The 23,436-nt window shown below is 42.3% G+C and overlaps 1 protein-coding gene across 1 annotated transcript in view; it reads right to left on the bottom strand.

Moving 5' to 3' along the window:
• BCAR3 (BCAR3 adaptor protein, NSP family member) overlaps positions 1-17,039 on the bottom strand; it is an 82,258-nt gene extending 65,219 nt beyond the window's left edge. Inside the window, exons 1-2 of the mRNA XM_079981302.1 lie at positions 16,696-17,039; positions 3,843-4,170 (exon numbers count right to left, since the gene is read on the bottom strand). Of these exons, the coding sequence (XP_079837428.1) occupies positions 3,843-4,162 (320 nt within the window). The 5' untranslated portion in view covers positions 4,163-4,170; positions 16,696-17,039. The remainder of the gene's footprint in view (positions 1-3,842; positions 4,171-16,695) is intronic.
• Positions 17,040-23,436: the final 6,397 nt, after the last annotated feature.

Here is a 23,436-nt window from a genome sequence, read left to right as displayed (position 1 = left end):
AAAGTTAGACAAGGCAATAAGTTCATAAACCAGCTCAAACAAGCAGCAACCTTCTGATAAGGTTGCTCTACAACAACAATAAGCCCCCTCCTTAGGGCATTTCTTTCCATGTGATCTCAATCAAGACTTGCACAGCATGGCCATGCACCCTGCACCACACAATTGTACTCCATGACAGCTCCTCCCAAACACCGTTGACGTGGTAGAGGACGGTCTGAAGAGGATATATCTAATGACATGTGTAGGCTCTATCCTACACATGCCAATCATGCAGCTCATGGAGACAGCTTACAATCCATTCAGCTGGATTTCCCCCTTCAGATCTTCCCCTGACAGGTTGACAAGTGTGAGGGTGGGGGCACAGGCAATAGCACACACAGGGTGAGCATGTGCTAATCTGCTGTCTCTACACAACTGAGATCACATGGAGGGAAACACAGGGGTGGGTCTACTATGAAATTAATGAAGCTTAAGCTTCAGGGCACCTAATCTGGGAGGAGCCCCAGAAGCAACTTTAGTCCACATTGCTTAAAAATTTGGTGTCTGGTAGACCCAATATAAGTCGCACTTGGATGTTTACAAAATGTGTCTGAACTCAATCAAAGTTCATGTACGTAAGTTGACATTCAACAACAAAAAACCCCCATATATTTACTGGTAACATTGAGAGTTCTAGTATCTGGACTGCCTGTTCTTCAAGCCCTTTTCAAAGCCAAATTATAAAGTTCAAGGAGAAATAATAGCAAGCCATTCTTTCTTCTTTACAGTGCAGTAAATGTAGCACCGTATTTTAAAAGATGTATTATCACAGATCTATACAACTATTGTCCAAATAGGTCTCTAGAAGTCAACCAATTTCCACACCCTTCTCTCTCTCCAGCATTCATCATCTGAAGTCTATCCACCTGCATGGAAAATAGGATTAACACAAACCACTCAAGAGATGATTATACACAGCTACTTTATAAAAGCTTCTAGAGCCAAGGATTCCACAACCTTCCCTTGGTGACTCAATAGCTGTTGGACTGTGGTAAGCAATATTACTGAGGAAGACCTCACCCACCACTGTCCCCATTATAGTACTTTGTGGCTACCGTAATTTAAGGAAAAGTTGAATAATGAGTTCCATGGTGAAGAGATACTTGGCATTAACAATCCAAGTACCGAGTTAGCAAACTAAAAAGATACTGAAGTACCTCGAAGTTTTGCGTCATTTGCAAATAAAGATCCCCTCCATCACTTTCACCTGAGTAGCTGGTAAAAATGTTGAAGGGAACCAGGTCTAGAACAGAGCTCTGCAGTACTCAGTTTGAAACCAAACTTCAGTTTGATGAGAAACCATTGGTGATCCCTGAGTACAGTTTTCCAACCAACTTTGCTGAAATCAAGGTAAATTACATCCACCACATTCCCATAATCAACTACACTACTAACCCAAAGAGAGGCGGGGGTATCAGGCAGAAATTACACTCAACAAATCCATACTAGGGTTTCTGCTAATCACTGAATTGTTATGAAGATGCTTACAACAAAATGCTTATTGGGACTTTATGTTCTAGCACAGTGGTTCCCAATTAGATAATTACTGAGGACCCCCTATTTTTCAAAAGCCAAGCCACGGACCCCTTACTTTTGAAAATTTTGATAACTCTATGGTAGTTAGCTCTACAAAGCATTTTTTTGAACAAAATGTGGGGTAGCAAAGGATTTTAGGTATACTAAAAAACACGGACCTTAAAATTTGTGATATTACCATGCAAAAATGACAAAAAATTAGTTGGGGGAGAGGCAAGGGATGGGGCCGCGGACCCCCTGGGTGCGTTCCGCAGACCCCCAGGGGTCCCTGGACCCCTAATTGGGAACCACTGTTCTAGTATCTTCCTTGGTAATGAAGTCAGATTGACCAGCCTGTAATCTGCTGAATTCTCCCTCTTCCTTTTTTTTTAAAAAAGATTGGCCATCAGCCTGTTTCCTGTCCAGTAGAGTTCAAAGTATAACGTAAGGAGGCACACATCCCTCTGGATATCAGATTACTACCCCTAGAGTTTTCAGTGTTCACTCTCTGTTCTAGAGAAGGGTCTAGATGAGCAGCAAACCATTCATAAAGTTGTTTGTTCTGTCTGAATGCTGCTTTCTGCAAACCCCACAAGATTATACTAGAAATGGCCATCCCACAATGATACACACATCTGCATAAATATCCTCAAGGATGATAAAGCACAGCCTTAGAGTTTTTCCTCACAGTGATGGGTTGCAGCCTGGGCTGGGCCTAAGCCCTTGTGGAATGTACCCATCTTTTCCGACCTTGCTGTAGGGTGAAGCGATGACACACCCAACCTAGTCAGACTTCAGGTATTCAGAGACTGTACAACTCAGTTACAAAAGCTCTCAGGCGGCAGTCTTCAGCCTGTAGCATCTTAGCTCCTGGACAGTCCAAGAGCAGCTGCTGTAGTCAGTCACAGCAATAGGAGCAGCTGCTGCACAGCAGTTGCACCCCATGTGCTTCCAATGCCAGGTACGCCAGCGGTTTGCCAGGACTCAACTGCCTCCATCGGTGCATGGCAAGGGAGAAAGTTTTGTGGATTGTGCCTTTTGCTGCTAAGTTTTGGAATAAATATATGCAACATGGTGATGTCAATGAATTCTTCTAACTATGCTTTAGTCAGAGTAGATCCACAGAAATTAATGGGTCTAAACTGGCCGCATCCATTCATTTCAATGGGTCTACTCAGAGTATGGGTCTACTCAATGGGTCTACTCAGGGCGCAGGTGGCGCTGTGGTCTAAACCACTGAGCCTAGGGCTTGCCAGTCAGAAAGTCGGTGGTTCGAATCGCTGCAGTGGAGTGAGCTCCCGTTGTTCGGTCCCAGCTCCTGCAAACCTAGCAGTTCGAAAGAACGTCAAATGCAAGTAGATAAATAGGTACCGCTCCGGCGGGAAGGTAAATGGCATTTCCATGCACTGCTCTGGTTTCGCCAGAAGCGGCTTAGTCATGCTGGCCACATGACCCAGGAAAACTGCGGACAAACATCGGCTCCCTCGGCCAGTGAAGCAAGATGAGCGCCACAACCCCAGAGTCGTTCACGACTGGACTTAACTGTCAGGGATCCTTTACCTTTACTTTTTCTACTCAGAGTATAACTAACATTGCACACAACCCAGTCTTTTTATGCCAACTTCACTTTCCTGACCCCCAACACAGAGAGACCTAGCAGTATCTCTAATGAGACAGAGCTCCCAATGTGTCAAATCAAAACTAAATATGTTTAACCAAACAAGACATGCTGTTGCAAACGGAGGCCAAAACAGACAAAGAAGCAATTTATGTGACAGATGCCTGCTGCTTTTGTTTGAGAGATGAAAGACGGACACATCTGTTAGTCTTTTTTTTTTTTTTAAGGCTAAAAAGCATTTCCCTTGTTAATAGCAATGCATAAGAAAGAACAACTGGGCACTGCAAAAGGAGCACATTGCTACAGTTACTGCTAAAAAGGATGAGCATCAAATGTAATATTGGTTCCTCTCAGGGCTATGCATAGAGGAAAGACAGCCAATAGATAGATATGGTCGTTTTAGGCATGGGCAGGGCAAGCAAGATGGTTTACTTTTATTCTGCCACTGTGCCTGCAACTCACTTTAAAAAAAAAGTTCAAGTTATTTACATATGAATGGCTGCTATAAGCAAACAAATAAAGCAACATCTGTAAAAGGACAGCATATTTACTTATGATGAGCATAAACAAATATGTGTTCACCTATGCATTACAATATTTTAAGCATCACTAGAAATACCAATAAACTTAGGTAGCACCCACAGCAGGTTTAAAATGTAACATGATTTACCTGTGGTGGAAGTTCTCACTCTTGTGGTTTTTCTGGAAATACTCCCCTATAACACCTTGCATCAAAGGTTCTTGGGGTCGATGTGCTTTGGAGTAAGGCAAAGTCCCCATGTGGCTAAAAACATCACAGGGTCCAAGAGGAATGGTTCCTTTTTTCTTCCTCGGAAGAGTGCCATGAATGGAAACATCTTGACAGGTATGGGAGCGGTGGTCTGCCAAAGATGGTTTGCTGCTCAAAAGGTCCATAGAAGATGCCAGCGAGAACTCATGGCTCATCTGCATATTTCTTGGGAGACTTGCAAATTTCCCAGCTGCTATCATTGTTAATTCTAGAAAACAAAAGTTGTGCATGGTGGAAGTTAGAGAAACACCAAAGCTAACTTCTTGGATCAGGATAGGCTAAATCATGGATCAATTGTTTCTATTCAAGTTGCTCATGTATATTAGATTCATAAAGGGAAAAAGAAAGAGTATATCCCTAAAATTAAGGCTTTGCAACTGAGAGCTCTGAAAGCAAGAAAGGCTGCTACAAATATACCCAGTTTTAGATTCTCGTGTCCTGGCTTTCACCACAGTAGCTGCTGTGACTTCCAAGTCAACATTGCACTGGCAAGACTTTGAAAAAAATTAGATGGAAGAGTGCAGTTGGAATAGGAACAACATGGGTAGCTGCTGATAACCCCTCAGTCATCCCTGATAGCTATTTATAAAGGTAACTGAAAATTCTGTAAAACAAGAGGAAAATCTGTCAATGGCTACTATTGCTCTGATATCCAATGCAAGAGCAGCTCAGCTCACCAAGTTGCAATTGTATACTGGTCTCATCCACTGGCACAATATCTCACACACTGCTTTGCCAGTACAGTGGTTTATAGGGTTGGCGCAATATGCATGACAAGACCCAGGGCTGGAGACTCAAAACATACACGCGAGTGTTCGGAAGGATTTCTGGAGGTTAGGCTGTTATTACCGGCAACATTTATCTTTCTAATTGTTTTTTAACCCCAAAGTTTTTAAGCAGGTCAAACATCAGCCAAGAATCATTAACTACAGCTAAGCTGTCAGAAAAGACTGATATTGTACAGACTATCCTCAATTTAAGAGATTACAAATCTAAGCTCAGCAAGGGGTGCCATTTGAAAAAAAATATCTTTAGTGCTGCAAGAAAGCAGCTTGAGAAGCAAAGGTATGCTCATGTATCTAAATGCCTGCCAACAAAAAATGCACACACATGCTTGGATCGTGAGCTCCTGTGAGCAAAACTCTGCTCATGGGACTTGCCCTCCAACGTAAGCAGGGGAGGCAATTTTCAGATTCTCTATCCCCTTGAAAATCTGTAGGGGCCCTTCCAGAACAATGAAGTGGGAATGCAAGGAAAGGGGGAACTGGCAAAAAGAGTGTCCCTGTCTTCTACCTGTAGGAGTCTATGCTGGATCAAAAGACCTTTGACAAATGGAATGAGACTTTCTCAAAAACCTGCAGCCAAGGAATTGCAGTCTTACAATAGATATAAATAGGGTGCACAAGTAAGCAAGGACATAACAGAGGTGTCAGTTGCAAGCATCCAAATGCCAACACAAATCAAAACATCTGAGTGAAATGAATGGAGGGCAGGGATAGTTGTGGGCCACACCAAAAGAAATAATATCCATTTTATGCAACTGTTAAAATCTGAGTTCTGGGCTGGGGGGAAAACCTGTAGCATTTATCCCATGGTAAAGTTAAGTGTTCTCAGTGTAAATGGTACAAATAGGTCACAAAATTACCTTCTTGTATACTTTTCTCATACATGTCTCCTCATCTCTACTATTTGTAGCTGCTGCACTCTATTTCCACTTACCTAGGAGTAAACCCCATTGAACTAAATGGGACATACTGCTGGGTACACATGTACAGAATTACACTGTAAGAGGGTTATTCATATTCTGTGTTATTCCCCTTAAGGTACACACTCCTGCAACACTTTATCCTAAAAACACCATGGGTGGAATTCAATGTCACACTATGTTGAACGTCCCACCTGTGCAAGCATATTAGCTTGCCATGTGAAATTATCCCCCTTTCCCTGGTTTTCTGGGGGTTTTCCTGAGTCCTCCTCCCAACAAGCCAATTTCAGGGGTGTGTGGAGTGGAGCCCCTTTGAGCAAGCCCAAACCCTTGTATGGGGCTTCTACCAACAGGGTTTGTTAGGCGAATCCTGCCCTATGGTTTTATGTAACCCTTACAGGAGGCTCAAGACGGAATCTTCCTCCCCTGGAGGGAATTCCCCATGCAAAACAATATCCCAGCATGAAAACATCCAAGACATGCTTACTAATACAAGCAACCAGCATAAAATGTTCACAGGTATGGCTTTTTGCTGAGCCTAAGCAGTTGTAGAAGTTGTTCACTACACAGCTGGGAGATCTCAAAATTTCTTAAAGGATATAGTATTAAATTCAGAGATGAGTATTGCTGAAAAAGCAGATTTGCTAGGAAATATTCTTTTCTTCTTTCTCTGCCAGTGTCAGCTCAGTCAACCAGCTTCAAAGGTTGGATCAAGATGCTGGAGGGGTTTATTACAAAAATATATGGAAACAAGTTTTGCATGTCTTTGCAGAAGTGCGATCAACTACAAAGCTTCAAACTCTGAGAACTAAGGTCACTTGGTACAATTTTTATCTAGGAGTTCCATGATGTCCCCAGTTAAAGCTACCAACTTTTGAACCAGCCTCCAAAATAACACCATTTATCTCCATGCTTTACAACTGTTCACACTGATTTCTCCATGCTGCTATTTAAAAGGCACAAGTGATATCACAGGGTTTTTTTCCTGATGAGTTGGCAACCTGGTGATGAATCAAGGTGTGGACTGGGAAACCCACCAATGTTGGTTGAGTAGACATGCTTATACATTCTTTTCACATTATTATTTTCATCAAGAAAATGACTACAAAAATAACCCTAGGAAAGAGTTTTTTTTCTGTTTTCCTTAGAATGTTAAACAGAATAAATGCAATGTAAGGAGCCTGTTGGATAATGATTAATGTGTGTCATTGTTAATCAGTTTCGAGTCCATTCAGGAAACCAGCAGGTATGAAGTACTACAGACTCATGTCAGTCATCAAAACTCTGGTTGTTGGGCACACCCACAGGGATAGACTGGAGTGACATCACTGCTTAGGTACTACAAACCACAAGAAAAGTTATGAAGCAGACTGTTAAATCTTCTTGAATGCCAGTACTGTGGTTCAATCTACGCTCATTAAAAGTTTGCAAAGCACAGTCCCAAACATCCAAGTGAGATCATTAGTGTCCTTGCCCTCCTTATCTTCTTTGATTTGACTGCGTCTTGGCAAGGTTGTTTGAAATGAAGTTAAACATGCCATCACACCCTTTTGAAAGTTTTACACCAGTATCAAGGGCTATCATTTTGTTCACTCTTGTCCTCAGGGAGCAAAAAAAAATTTTTAAATTCTACATACACCATATTTCCTGTTCCACATTCAAAAATTCCAAGGCAGGGATGGTCAACATCTTGGGGGTGGGTGGGGTGCTACTTCCTCATGAACGGTAAGACTTCCAATGAGAGCTTCCCACTTACTGATCACACAGTGATCAGGGCAGGACTTTGGGGCAGAAAGCCAATGCCTCACCAAACAGAAGAAAGAGGTGCTCCCAAAATGCACAAGAGCTAGCTAATAATAATAATAATAATAATAATAATAATAATAATAATAATAATTTATTATTTATTATTTATACCCCACCCATCTGGCTGGGTTTCCCCAGCCACTCTGGGCGGCTTCCAACAAAACACTAAAATACAATAACCTATTAAACATTAAAAGCTTCCCTAAACAGGGCTGCCTTTAGATATCTTCTAAAAGTTTGGTGGTTATTTTTCTCTTTGACATCTGGTGGGAGGGCGTTCCACAGGGCGGGTGCCACTACCGAGAAGGCCCTCTGCCTGGTTCCCTGTAACTTGGCTACTCGCAGTGAGGGAACTGCCAGAAGGCCCTTGGCGCTGGACCTCAGTGTCCAGCTTATCACATTTTGAAGCGAATTAATACATGCTACCATCAAAAGAGCATCCCCGCATAAAAAACATTAAGTAAAGAATCTAAAATTACTTAATTGCAGCACCGAGAACATGTGTGAACCAAGTAGCTAGTCCAATGGTGGAGCATCATTGAACAAGTGTACACAGAGCTGACCTGATCAAAGTTTGGAAGAGTGAATCTTTATTATTTCAGCCTTGCATCTTGCAGACACTGCTGGGTCATGAACTTGGATAATACTGGGATCTAGATCAAATAAAAATGGGATTCGGCTGTGGGACAAACAAACAAACAAAACCTTGAAACGACTTAAATTGCATCTCTAGAAACATGTTCTCTTATTAGCTGGGGGAATGCCTAAAACCATAACAAAAACAGATTCCAAAAACAACAAAGTATTATTTTAGTTTGCTTCTTTTGTATCTTTTCTTTTCAACATGTCACAGTAGAATTATATCTGCAGCATGGTCATTAACCCTAAGGCTAGTTTTGTTGACAGAAAGCTACAAGGAAGAGATAAAAGTTAAAACCTCAAAACTCACAGAGAAACAGGTTGTTACACCAGCAGTTAAGTTTATAGTCTGTGGGTAGAAAGTTACACTTAGATCTGGAAGACTTGGGCTGAAATCTATCTCCACCACAGATGCATTTGCCAGCCAATCCACTTATTCAAACTAAACATAGTCTGGCACTGCTGGGACCCTGAAACTTGAGAATGCAGATTGGGGGTTGTGGTAGACATCACATTATCACTGTCTCCAAACATCTAAAACTTCTTGCCCACAAAGCTACCACATCAGGGAGCATGGTTTTGGCCTAACCTTCTCCCAGATGTGCTTGTTTTTAATCTGTGCCAAGAGTTTTTATACATGAAATCACCAAAAACATCAAATCCCACACACCTGAATTGTGAAATGGCACAATGCTAAGGGCTACTTGATATTTCTGAAGATGTAGATTGGAGGAGTCACTGCCTGCAATATGGGAATAATTATATTAAAGGAAATGATGTGGAGCCAAACACAATAAAGGTAACTCATTTGCAATTAAATTTGTCGTTGATAGGGAAAGGGAAAGAACGCGTGTGTGCTGGCGATCCACGCGGCAATTCCCAGACCAACCGCGGGCCAGATCCAGAAGGCAATTGGGCCTGATCCGGCCCGCGGGCCTTAGTCTACCTACCCATGATCTAACTGTTCCATGAAGCCTAATGTGTCTCTGGCTCCAATTCCCTACTATGACCTGCTTCAGTTGTACCATTATTAGGGTAAAGCCAAATGGCTTTCTATACTGATCCTAAACATATTTGTTTCAACTGAGCCTCCAAGTGAAAAATTTAGGATCACAGAATTTTAATGAAAATATATATTCTGAAAATCATGAGCTCCCTACAGATAAATGACATTAAATTTTTGAGCCATTATTCTTTTGGATAATCTGTGAGGACAGATTAACTGTCTAAACTTTACTGACCATATTCTGGTCTATATATACCCAGGCTCTAGAGATCAACTTCTCTTCCATATTTTGGTCTAATGAAGATGCCTGTGCAAGAATATTAGTTAATATTTCTATCAACAGAAAAGGCTGAACAGCCTGACCCAACCTAAGTTGGTTTGCATTTCTGTTTTCACAGGCACAGTCTTCCAATATACATAGGCACTGCAATGAAGAAATCCAGGGCTTGCTTTTTCCTTTTTTTTACAAATGAACCTTTGAAAAAGAATACAAAGGGGCTGTGGAACACACAGCCTGATAAAGATAAAAGATTATCTGGAGGGAATAAACACACCAAAAGCAAAAAGTCTGCTTAATTCCATCACCAACAAGTGTGTCTGCCAATTGTCAAAACTCCAGATATCAAAGGGTTCCACCTTTCTCTAAAGAACACAAGAACAACCCTGGACCTTTCCAGCCCAGATCTAGTCCAGCATTCTGTTATTACTGTGACCAACAGATGCCTATGGGAAGCCCACAAGCATAAGAGGAGTACAACAGTTCCCCCCAGAACTAGTCTATGGTGCTACACCTTTTTTATAATTAAAAATGCTGACTCATCTTTAACATAATTATGAACATCTGAATGCGCATTGGAGCAGCTTCCCATGACGACAGCATTGTGCTGAATCAGCGGGATGAGCATGGCAGCTTCATTTCTACCCCAAGCCAAAAGTGAACACATTTGTGGGGGTAGCTCTTAGTTGCCTGAGCGAACTCTTTTTCTTTCTGTCTTTTTTTTACTCATTACTCATGCCGAGCCAGCCAAAATCATAAGAATTAATGATTCATTTTCCAAGTAATTTTAGAGCCAATGCATAGCCACAAGCAATCTATCTTACAAAAGGAAAAGCCAGAGCAGCAGCACAATACAAATAATTGTGTCACCCAGTGTGGGAACTTTTATTGTAATGGTTATGAATGTATTTGGTGAGGCTTCCTAGGCAGGTTAGGGCAGGAGCAGACTTCTCTCCCATTCGTACGCAGTCACATTTTTGTCTATGCTACCTCTGCCCTCCATTCTCCTCCAACGCCAGTATCTCAACCCCAGGACACCTTGTCATTGAGCTCTGGCGCTAATAAATTTGTGTATCTTCTCTGGTGTTGCACTGACCAACAGTACTGAGAACCAACAGAGAATACACTTTTAATCCCACTTTTATTTTGGGGTAGCTCTTTTCTTGGGAACTATACAGTGGATCTCTGGGGAACCTCTCATACATCAATGACAGGTTCTCCTGTTGTGCTGTTATTGGCTACAATTGCTCAATTGGCATTTCAGCTTTTCCCATCCACCGACTAGAGCATCCTGGGGAAATATTCCTCTTGAAGAACAGACCTTAAGTGAGGCAGAACAAAATACCTGATTGCTAAGCTTGATGAAATCACACCACAGCCCTCCCAGGTAATGAGGGTATGCCAAAAACTGCTTTGACCAATTCTGCACCCTGAAGTGAAGCCTTTTCTTGCCTTGATAAGATCAAGTTTTAGAATCACAGTTCTTAACACAGCATGGTGCAAAGGCCTTTTCCACTGGTATCTCCATATGCCTTCTGCAGTTGCTTCTAAAGTCAGGAGACCATCCAGAGTGGGATTCAACATGCAGAGTGGGAACACAAAATCAGCAACCCCTCTCCCTACAAGCCTAAGCACCTTTTGCTCATTCATATGGGTGTTAAGATCCCTGAATCTAACTGCCAGCTAAAGTGACAATTTTATTCATATCTTAATTGTTTTAAATAATTGTTTTTACTATTATACTACTTTGATGTGAGGCTACCATGCAGGTTGCTGATCAAATTACATGGTCCATCAACACTGGAGCAATTGGAGCTCCCAGGAAAATTACTGGACCTACATATTCTTAATATGAATTATTCCTGTCTATGGGATTCTATATGACTGTCACATTAAACCATATGCATCTCTTGTGAGAGTGAATTTAAAATACACTTCCAAATAACATTATACAGTCAAAAAGCAACTAATACTATTTAAGAAGCTTCCTGCCACTTTTACTGAAATACTATCATTTATTTTTAATCCATTGATTGCTTAAAAACAGGCCCTTAACTTAATACGTTCTGCTGACAGCTCAAATAAGAGCTAATAAGCAGATTTCAGAGAGGAATGCAATTCATGATTTAGCTCTTTTGATCATATTATATGACTCTTTGTGAAAGGTTCCCTCCATATTGAAGGAAGGGAACTACATTTAACCTTCTCAAATAGCATGTCACTCAGTAACATGTCAAGATATTTTACAGCAGGGATGATCAACCTTTCAACATCAGAGCTCCAAAACCCTTAATTCCTATGTAGAGAAAAATGAATTTGGGGCAGATGAACTCCAGTCACGCCACAGGGCTGAACAGCTTAAAAAGCTGCACCTTCCAAAATATCCTCTTTTATACAACTATGAAAGTACAGGATCTCTACTGCTGAAAGGTTGGTCATCTCTGGCTTACAGTGAGAGCTCTCTAAGTCTTACCAGTTAACAAGCAGCAAACTCCTCAGTCCAGTGGATGCTTTCTCAGCTGTTTATTATCAGATTTACTTAAAGGTAAGGGCAGATTCTAAAAGGACCGCTATGTTAGTCTCTTGCAATAAAATCAGACAGAACAGCCCAGTGGCACCTTGAAAGACTTAACTCATTTACTGTGACATAAGCTATTATCTGCCTTGTCAGATGCATGACAGAGATCATGAAAATGCTAAGCAGACAAAACAGAGGCCTGGTTTGCACATAACACTACATCATGGTTTGTTTAAGCTAGGGATTGCTAAAGTGTAGTTTTCTAGATGTTGCTGGACTGCAGTTCCCATAACCCTTGACCATTCACCAAGTTGACTAGGGCTGATGGGAGCTGGCACTCAACAAAATATGGAGGGCCACAGGTTCCTCACTCTTGATTTAAGTCATGGTTTGTTTAACAAACCACAAATTTCCCCACATGATTATATTCTAGCTTGTTTCTCCAAAGTTTCTTTTGTTTTCCAGCCGTTCTCACCTTTTGCCTTTTATTACTTGTTGAGCCTCTGGAGTTGAGTGGCCAACAAACCATAGTTAACAGTGCTGGGTTCCTGCATAATGCCAAGCAATAAGGCAAACACAGTTTCATAAGCAAACAATAAACCATGGCTTCACACTGTGGTTTGCTGGTGGTGATTGTGGTAAGCTTCTGGGCAGGATTCTCACGTAACACTAACCCATGATTTAATAAGGTATAGCTGAAAAAACAAAGTTTACGGTTATGTGCTAACCAGGCCAAACAGTCATACCTCAACAATCTTCACTAGCTTCATTCTCACTAAGGTGGTCAAAGGGGAAAATTTGCCATGTGAATCCCCGCAGGAAATATGGCAAGATGCAGCCCAGACACAGGCTAACCACCTCCATAAGGACAAGCAAGCTCTAGTCCAGAGGTGGCTAACTTATAGGCCTCAGGATGTTATTGGAATACAGTTCCCACCATCCCTGGACATCAGCTGTCTGGAGGGGCACATGTTAGTGACCCTCTACCCCAATGTTTCTCAAACTTGGGTCCCCAGCTGTTGTTGGACTACAACTCCCATCATCCCTGACCACTGGTCCTGACAGCTAGGGATGTTGGTAGTTATAGTCCAACAACAGCTGGGGACACAAGTATGAGAAACACTGCTCTAGCCCATTAAAGACTATGGCAAGATGTGCTAAGTCTTTAAGGTGCCACAAGGCTTTGCCGTTTTTACATCCAAGTATGCATAGTTGATATTGCAACCTTAGTAAGGATTCAAATTGGACCTAAAAAAAAAATAAACCTAGTGACCAACTAAAAAAGGGGGGGGGGAGTCCTCTGCCTCTCTTCTGCAACTAGGCAGACTTTTTTCTTTTCTTCTGCATGTCGAGTCCATCCATTGTCCTCCTACCATTCCGTTACCATGATTTCTGAGAGTTGTCATGGATATGCATGTGAACTTTCCCAGACAAATAACTTTCCTAAGAATAAACCTAAACACCTTTTTTTTGAAATAATGGACTTATAGGGAAATAAAGAAAATGAGAGAGAATGAATCCAGCCCAAAGTGGTTTATTGATGTAATCAAAGTATGTTTTTATTTACTCATCCAATTAAAACAGCCTAACTATGTAGTTAGCAAAAGTGGAATGTATTTCAGGTACAATCCAGAGTTATGGACATCCTTAAATGTCTCCCAATGGAATACAAGAACTTTAAAACACTTAATTTTGACTAGATTGGACACACCATTGTCATTTTTCTCATTCCCTGCCCCATCCCCTAATGCTCTATTATACCTTCTCACGCCACCCTTGCAATGTAGGCTAGGCTGCGAGACCCAGAGATCCTCTTGATTACTGCATCAAATGCAGTTTCAGTTTTTGCTTTGAAAAAAAATATTAAAAATTGAGTGGAATCTTTTCTCTCTCTCCCTCTTTACCAATCTCAAGCCATTTCCTTGCCTATCTAACCCAATAGCTCACACGGGCTCCACAGCCTCTCTGTCTCTTAGTAGCTTAAGATTCACATCAGTTCTTCACAAAGAGAGTTCAGGGTGAGTCATATCCAGAGAAGTGGGCTTTTCTCATCTCCCTTCCTCCTCTCAGGGACAAACACAACCAGCTATTCATTCCTTGGCCAAACAAAGCAGGAGAACAATGTTGTCAGCAGAGTTACACAGGCAGCCCACTTCTCACTCTTTACTAACTTTCCAAAACAAATTAGTTAGGAAGCCAGACCCATCCTAAAGTCCTGCCTTCACTTAAGCCTTGCCCATATAACACCACCAAGGCTTCCTGAGCCGTTCAACAGTAAGGTAATTTTGGTGCAAATCAGTAAAACAAGTGAAAGGGTTTAGGTTAGGGGGAGAAAAGCAACATAAATTAATTCCAAACTATAAGAATAAAATTCTATTTGATAGGACTCCTAACTAAAGAGGTAATTTTTTAAAAAAAGGCCAGCACATTTTATAAACTTACTTTAAGAGGAATGTTTTGTACTTCAATGCCAGTTGTGTCTGCTGAGAGAAAATCAGCTGGGATGTATAATGGGCAAATTCCATCACATTCTTACTACCATAGTAACCTGTTTTTTAAACAGACACACTTGCCTTTTACAACTCAAAATACGCAATTGCTGGCAACTCTTTAATAAAAGCTCTCTATTATTAACATCTTTCTAGTCCAAAGGAATCCCTGATCAAATTAAGCAAAGCCAACATAGTGGAGAGCACAAGCATTAGTAAACATCTTAAAGGCATCTGAATAAGCAGCTTAACCCTTGCAGAATACCGTATACACTGGAAACATTAGAAACTTGTATACTGCAGAGACAAATGAGACAGGTTGGCACTGAAAACTACAACAAAGCTGGTGATAATTATGATTATTGTTTTCTGAAGCACTTCATGGTACTTTACAAAATACAGAAGGGCAGGTCCTCGCCCACAATGAGTTTACAATCAAAAATTCAACACATGAAGACAGAGAAAGGAGAGTGAAGTGGAGGTGAGGGAGATGTGCTTGCTGCTATTACACATATATAGGCTTAGGCTGCAAACACACAATACTTTTAAAGCACATTCACACACACCCAGAACAAAACACAAGCTTGGGAACTGTAGTTTGTTATGCGTGGTCAGCATTGTAGCTCTGTGTGGGGCTAAATTACGGTTTCCAGGATTCTTTGGGACATAGGAACTGCACATAGTTGGTCCCGTAAGACACAGGAAGTACAGTACTATATACCTATACACTGATGAACCACAGAAAGAAATTTAAAAGCTCTTAAAAGACCATCTCCAACCGCCTATGCTAAGGAAAGATAACCCACCAACTTTGACTCTCACTGGTAGTTCCATCAAGGCAGAATGTTACAATAATAAGACAAGTGGATTAAGGAAGGGGGGGGGGGGAATCCGTTATGAATATTTTACCATATTATCCAGGATAATCTTTGACAACTGCATTTTTTAAGTCATATTATACATTCATTCCATACACACACACACCTTCTTTACATCTTCAGACTCTAACACAATTAGTAAACCACATCATGTGTGCTGTTTGCCAAATGTAAGTCAATAATCTTAGACGTTTGGGTATTTACCAGTTATTTGACTTTGTACATTTAAGTTAGCTCCATTCAAGGGTCTTTATATTAATCTTTGGGGGGGGAGGGGGAGAAATAAACATGCCATATCTATATACATGTATCAGCCTGTATTCACAAGCACTAAACCATTGATTATGCTCTTCACTTTAATGCCCCATCAACATGACTCTAATGTGTGATGAAAAACCCAACCTTTCGCTCTCCCTACTGAGGTTATGGAGGGAACTGTTAAGTAATCTGCATTCAACAATCTTGTGTAGCCTTTCCATAGAAATCAATTTCGTTCCCCAAAAGCATTCTCTTCTAAAACCTAAGTAGGCAATTTCAGAATGGAAGCTATTCCTCCTAACTACACTGGTACCTCGGGTTAAGAACTTAATTCATTCTGGAGGTCTGTTCTTAACCTGAAACTGTTCTTAACCTGAAGCACTGCTTTAGCTAATGGGGCCTCCTGCTTTGCCGCCGCTGCACGATTTCTGTTCTCATCCTGAAGCAAAGTTCTTAACCCGAGGTAATATTTCTGGGTTAGCAGAGTCTGTAACCTGAAGCATATGTAACTTGAGGTACCACTGTACAAACCAACCAGCATTCCTCTTGATGTAGTAGCCCAGGGCTAGGCAACCTAAGGCCCATGGGTCGGATGCGGCCCAATCGCCTTCTCAATCCGGCCCGCGTGTATTTACATACGTAGAATGTGTCCTTTTATTTAAAATGCATCACTGGGTTATTTGTGGGGCATAGGAATTCGTTCATCCCTCCCCCCAATATAGTCCGCCCCCCCCCACATGGTCTGAGGGACGGTGGACCCGCCCATGGCTGAAAAAGGTTGCTGACCCCTGTAGTAGCCAGAAACCCTGAGCGAACTTCATGGCGAGTAGGCAAGTCTCGTTGGATCCTGTAGGACTTACTTCTGAGTAAACATGCAACATGGGCCTGGACTACACACAGCCTACTTTCCCCTCCCTCCACAATTTACTCCCGTTAAAAATAAATCTAATAATAACAATAAAGTAATAAAAACTCCAGCAGCATGGTCGAGCTCCGCAAACCTTAAATCAACTTGTTGCTGTTGCATCGAACGGAACTTTCCTCAAAGGAATACACCGGGGTGTATTTTTTTTATTATTATTATTATTTTGGAAACCAACCACCCTGCTCAAGTTTTCTTTCATCGCTCTACAAAACCAAAAAGGCGCCCCTCTTACCTCAGGGGATGCTGGCTCGCGGCGCTGGAAGGGAAAAACTCGGCAGCCGCGCACTACTCGCCCCAATTTGGGCAGCCGGTGAGACTTAGGACGCCGCCCCGCTCGTCGGGCGCGGATCCTCCGCCAGGTTCCCTTCGGGCTCCGTCGTTCACCTTCAAGCGGCTTCGCCGGGGCAGGAGCGCTGCATGGTTCCCCGACCGCTGAGCCGGCGGTAGTGCGGCTGCGAGGCGAGAGTTTCGCAGCTCAGGCAAGCAAGCAAGCAAGCAAGCCGCCAACCAACCAACCCCGGGCGGCGCGCGCTGCAAACTCAGGCAGCTGCAGGCACGGCGGCCGAGCCCCACACGAGGCAGCGCCGGCGCTCCGGGAGTGATTGAGAGCCGCTCCACAGCCACACCCCTGCGCCGCCGGAGCCCCCTCCAGAGGAGCTATTTACATACGGTGACCTCCCGTTGCCCTTTGCCGCGCCGAGAACTTTTCCTTTAGTCCTCCCCATAATTCTTCCCTTTAAAATCAGCTCCCTGAAAAAGTCATGATTTACTACTTCCTAAAGGCAACCTTTTTTTTTTTAATTTTTTGCCGCTAGGTCAGGCCAGGCTGTTAAGCGCAGCTGATTTCATTAGCTTGAGCCCCTCCCTTGACTGGCATCCAATCTTCCCAGCCATAGTTTGTGGTGGGTGGTTTTTTTTCTTCTTCTTTTTGGTCTTCTTGTCAAAAACTATTCACCGTGTCAGCCAAAAGGGCCGCATACCAGCAAATAAGCATGCTTAATTAAAACAGCAGGTGAGGAAAGCAATAAACAAGACAGCCCTCTCGCCCCTGTGTGATTTCATCCTTCGCCAGGCTTAAGGAGAAGAGAAATTTATACCACCGCCCACCAAATGTGGATATCCGACGGGTCAAACTGAGCTGCAATACTGGCTGCCTCTGAACGGTCATATTATTGCCACGGTTCGAAGCAAAGCCGGCCCTAACATTGGGCAGAATTCAAGTGGTCCATCTATAACAGCGCATATACCTGAAGGAGTGTCTCCACCCCCATTGTTCAGCCTGGACACTGAGGTCCAGCACCGAGGGCCTTCTGGCGGTTCCCTCACTGCAAGAAGTGAGGTTACAGGGAACCAGGCAGAGGGCCTTCTCGGTAGTGGCACCCGCCCTGTGGAACACCCTCCCATCAGATGTCAAGGAAATAAACAACTACAGTGGTACCTCAGGTTAAGTACTTAATTCATTCCGAAGGTCCGTACTTAACCTGAAACTGTTCTTAAACTGAAGCACCACTTTAGCTAATAAGGCCTCCTGCTGCTGCCACGCCGCCAGAGCCCAATTTCTGTTCTCATCCTGAAGCAAACTTCTTAACCTGAAACACTGTTTCTGGGTTAGTGGAGTCTTTAACCTGAAGCGTATGTAACCTGAAGCGTATGTAACCTGAGGTACCACTGTATCTGACTTTTAGAAGACACCTGAAGGCAGCCCTGTTTAGGGAAGTTTTTAATGACTTGATGTTTTAATGTATTTTTAATCTTTTGTTGGAAGCCACCCATAGTGGCTGGGGAAACCCAGCCAGATGGGTGGGGTATAAATAATAAATTATGATGATCATCATCATTAATTAAAATATTTATCACAGGAACCACAGAGGTATATTTAAGGCAAGGTGTAGGTGGTTCAAGGAGGTCCAAGGTTAATTGAAAAGGGATCCCAACTATACCGAAATTACAGTTCAGGAATACTAGAGATCTGTAGAAGAACTAGAAGATTGCTGTTTGGAGCGTGTCCTCTTTACTGTCAACATCTGTTCTCCCTCCCTCTCATTTCATTCCCTTCACAACTAACTTCTGCTCCAAGGCACAGCAAGCAAGGCATCACAGTCTGTTTCTGAGTCCTAGAGTTAAATCTCTCCCTCTCCTTTATCAACTAGCCTCCTGACCACAAAAGCAGGCATTGTTGTGGGGGCCTCAATCCCCCTGGTCCATCTTGGGGGAGAAGGGCTGTGGTCCCCTCTCCCCCCTTTAGAGTCCCAGGTGTATCAACATGGCGGAAACACCGTCTGAATTTTCTGCATGACTCTGATCTAAATAACTACTTTATGAGCGCACAAGGACTTTGGCACACCCAGGAGGATATTTTACTTTGAGAAGCCAGTCAGCTCATCCCTTCCCCAGCCCCTATCGTATCACAAACTGCTTTAGAAAGTCTCCTCATTTCCAACAGGCATTTGCCTTGCAGCATGAAAAACTGCCCGTTCCAAAATTCAAGTGCTTATAAATCTAGTTGCTTGGATCCAGCAACATGCCCAAGGCATGTTTTGGTAAACTGTTTTGGTAATCATGTGGAAAACATGATTATATGACTTAGCCAAGAGGGACTATCATCATTAGTTGCCATTCGGACTGAACTAGGACTAGAGGCATACCTGGGCTTGTGTGCGCATTTAGCAAGGCGATGTATTGGCACGAGTGCAAACCCATCTCCATTAAAAAAACATGGCATAATTCACAATCACAAATCGCAAATGACCCTTAAGCTGGGCATTTAACAATGCAATCCTATAAATGTCTACTCATCAAGTTTGTTGGGGTTTACTCCCAAGAAGCTAGGTGCATAGGACTGCAGTCTAAATCTAGCAAGCCAACTTCAGACAATACCTCATTTGCCTTCTCACTTCTGACAAGGTGCCAGAAATAAGCCCCACTTAAGTCAATGGCCATTGCTCTCTGGGGTCTTGGGCGGGCAGCCCCTCTGCCAGATTGCTTGATCAGGTGCCTTTTCCAGTAGCACCAACTGTGACTTGTTGGGAGAATACAACTGGGCAAGACAGCTGGCCAGCAACAAACAAGCATCTAACCAGCATCAGATCAGGAGGGTGGCAATTGCTAGACAGCACCATCCATACACAATGTCCAGTGTCTGCCACCTGAAGAACAAACCATAATACTTAGCCACAGTTTGAAATTGGCTTAGTTCAATAAGTCACAGTTAACACTAGCCACAGTCTGAGCTTGTTTGCACAGAATGCTAAATAATGGTTTAGTACAGTACTTACCGTAGTAAGCGGGCTTTGGGCTTAGAAGCTCCTCTCACATGGACGTGAGGAGGAAATCTGAATCTGTGGCTTGTCTGTTTACCTAACCACAGTTACTCACTATGTTGAAACCCAGGTAAACTGTGGTTAGTCTTAACTTTGATTTAGGGAAACATGCCAACTTCAAATGACAGTTCACGATCTTTCCCTAAACCATTGTTTGCGGTTTGGATAAATCATGGTTAATTTAAAATGGAAGCAACTGCTTCCATACTCCCTGTCATACATGTGCTGGTGGAGGGAGAGTACCTGAAACTGAGGTAGTTTAGTGTTTTGTCTTAACCAGATCATTTGTTAGGCATGAGAAGTTGTGGTTAGCTAAAAACAGCAGAAAATGCTTCCAATTTCCTCTAAGCCATACTGGAGGAGGAGGGGGTTATATGGGCCTGAGGTTTGTGTATGTAACACTAAACTATGGCTTAGTGTTGTATCTAAATACAGTATATAAGTTTCCATATATGTATATTTTGTTATTTTGTAAAACTATGTGAGTACACTTTTTTAAAAAAAGCCTCTCTAAGAAGAAACCATTAATTTTGAGATAAGACAGCCACAGGCAGCCTCACCCAGAAATAGAAAAGGGACTTTCTTTCTTTTTAATTCTAGGAATTACTGTACAGCCTTGTTTATTCATAAGGCATGGAAGAGATATAAGAGTCTTTCAGATAGTCATGCTTTCTGATAAAGCAGAGGGTAAAGTATACATTACATGGAGAATGTACTATTAATATATAATGCAAAATAAGATAAAATTAGAATTTTTAATAGCCCTTTCTGATAAGAAAAGTTCTACTATCTTCTCATGTGTTACTCTTTTTTGCAAATAGTTCCTGGAATAGCACTCATCTATGTGGTCTTGCAGGAAGAGAACTGAATTCGGTTCTGGGTTGAAATTACGGTACACATCTGCCATGACCTCAAGTATGTGGCTTTGGGCAAATTACCGTATCTGTCAGCTTTGTTTGAAAAGAGCATAATAGTGACTATCACCTACCTCGCAGGGTATTGTGAGGACAATCAATAAAGTATTATGGGGAAGGGGAACAAAAGAATGAAAGAAAGCAAAATAAAAGTGTCTGAGTTGTTAACTAGAGGCTTTGGCAGTGTTCTATCAGTCTTCTACAGCCCAGAATTACAAGGAACTCCAGTGCATATTGTCCTGTACCGCATGGGCCTTATTTTCCATTCAAATAGCTGTAGACTTAGTTTCTAATGATTGATTAACACACTTACCCAGCTAGTTATCATTGTTCTGTGGTGGAGGGAGCAGGCAGGCATGTGCACCTTATTCTAACTAAGGCCTAAGCACAGAAGTCCAATTTGCATGATCCTTCCTCCTCATTAAAAGGAGGGAAACACTGCATGAATTAGATCCATGGACTGGAGTTCACCATATGAATCTATGAATCAATTCCTTTCACCATGTGAGTATATGAATCAGTCCTATGATATAATCTCTGTGTTTGGTTTCTGGGATTAAGCTAAATGCCTATCAATAATCCATTCTTTTATATGTTTTGAACATTTATATACACCTCATAATCTAAAAGAATTTGTGTTTTCAGATTTGCTTCTTCTTATTCAAGGGACGCAGGTGGCGCTGTGGGTTAAAGCCTCAGCGCCTAGGACTTGCCGATCGAAAGGTCGGCGGTTCGAATCCCTGCGGCGGGGTGCGCTCCCGCTGCTTGGTCCCAGCGCCTGCCAACCTAGCAGTTCGAAAGCACCTCCGGGTGCAAGTAGATAAATAGGGACCGCTTACCAGCGGGAAGGTAAACGGCGTTTCCGTGTGCGGCTCTGGCTCGCCAGAGCAGCGATGTCACGCTGGCCACGTGACCCAGAAGTGTCTCCGGACAGCGCTGGCCCCTGGCCTCTTAAGTGAGATGGGCGCACAACCCCAGAGTCTGTCAAGACTGGCCCGTACGGGCAGGGGTACCTTTACCTTTACCTTTACCTTTACCTTTACCTTTACCTTTACCTTTACCTTTACCTTTACCTTTACCTTTACCTTTACCTTTATTCAAGGTTATGTCCTCTTGCTACCAGTTCCTCAAAACTCCCACACTGCCTAAGAGTTGCCTCTCTCTTTCTTTGAATGTTGACATTCTGCAGCTGTGTTGTCTTCTGTAATCCCCAAAAGTTTTTCTTAACATTGTTCTATTACTTTCTTTCCTTTGTCTGAGTTCATAAACTAGGAGCTCAAAGGCTTTCCTGCTACTACATTGGTAATAATTCTGCCTTAGTCAGCAATTTATATTTCTAAATAAAACAATGGTTTTTAAACAAATATTGTTCCATAACTTTTGTCAGGAGTCTTGACTGCTTTTTAGATAACAATATTTTTTAACAACTTCTATTCCAGAACCTGTTTGTGTTTTCATCTTTCTCTTCATTGCAGAAAGCTATTCCAACAAATGTTTTCTTCTCAGGCTATAGCTAAATGACTACAATCAAATTCAAACTGTGTAGATCTGTTGACTCTATCTCAAGGGTACCATGATCACAATGATTATTTTAAAACAAACTGTGGGTGAACATAATAATTGTGTCAACCAGAAATCTTAAGAGTCAAGGGTATGTGAAAGGCACACACTAAGCTGGCTGAGACATACAAATCTTGGCTTTGTGCCTGTGTGCTCCATCCTCACGCTGCCTCTTCCTGCCTCAGCCTGCTCAGATTATATCTATTTAAACCGTAAAATATAGGATACAGCATAGACATAAAATCAGAAACATTTTTTAAATAGCATCAAAATAAAACCAAAACCAAACCAGCGAAGGGAAAGCAGTAGTACCAAAGACCTGCAAAGCACTGAAGTGCTTAAAAAACAACAACAACAGCTGTAAAACCTGGAAATCTCATAGTTGTAGAGTTGGAAGGAAGCCCAAGGGTCATCTATCTAAACCAGGCATGGCCAAACTCGGCCCTCCAGCTGTTTTGGGACTACAATTTTCATCATCCCTGACCCCCTGGTCCTGTTAACTAGGGATGATGGGAGTTGTAGTCCCAAAACAGCTGGAAGGCCAAGTTTGGCCATGCCTGATCCATTCCAACCACCTGCAATGCAGAAATTTTAACATGTGGTTCCCCAGCCAATTTGAAACCATACCGGACCCTGCTTAGCTTTGCAAATGTGCTAGCAGTTTCATTGCTGCACCACTCTTCACCTGGTGCTGAAAAGTACCACAATGTAGACACAAAGCAAGCTTCTTTGGGGAGAAAATTCCACAACCAGGGCACAAATGAAAAGGTTGTTTTCTTCATAGACACACTCATCCAGAATGCAGATGGCTTCTATTAACTGCAGTTTCCTGCTACATCTGAACCAGAAAGCCATGGTTACCAGGTTCACAAGCAGTCAGAATCTGAAACCACAGTTTGAACTTGACTTAAGATCCTGCTTTGTTCTGAAACTAGTAGCCATGATTTCCCAGTTTGGACATAACAGGAAACCCATGGCTAATGGAAGACTTCCTGGGTTAATATCAGTGTGCTGAGAAATAAAGCTCTTTTTTTGCTTATTTTAGAATTCCTCTTTTTTGCTGTCTTTTCTTTCGGACTATCAGGGTCATTGAACAGTAGATTGTTTTCACTTTAACAGGCTTCTGCCTCATCATCAAACTTGTCACAGAAGTGAGAGCAGCTGAGAGGCAAGGACAAT

Source organism: Podarcis cretensis (genome assembly GCF_951804945.1).
Source record: "Podarcis cretensis genome assembly, chromosome: 6".
NCBI classification, from domain to species: Eukaryota; Metazoa; Chordata; class Lepidosauria; order Squamata; family Lacertidae; genus Podarcis; species Podarcis cretensis.
The sequence above is the reverse complement of the archived record's forward strand: the minus strand, read 5'-3'. Positions and strand labels throughout refer to the sequence as shown.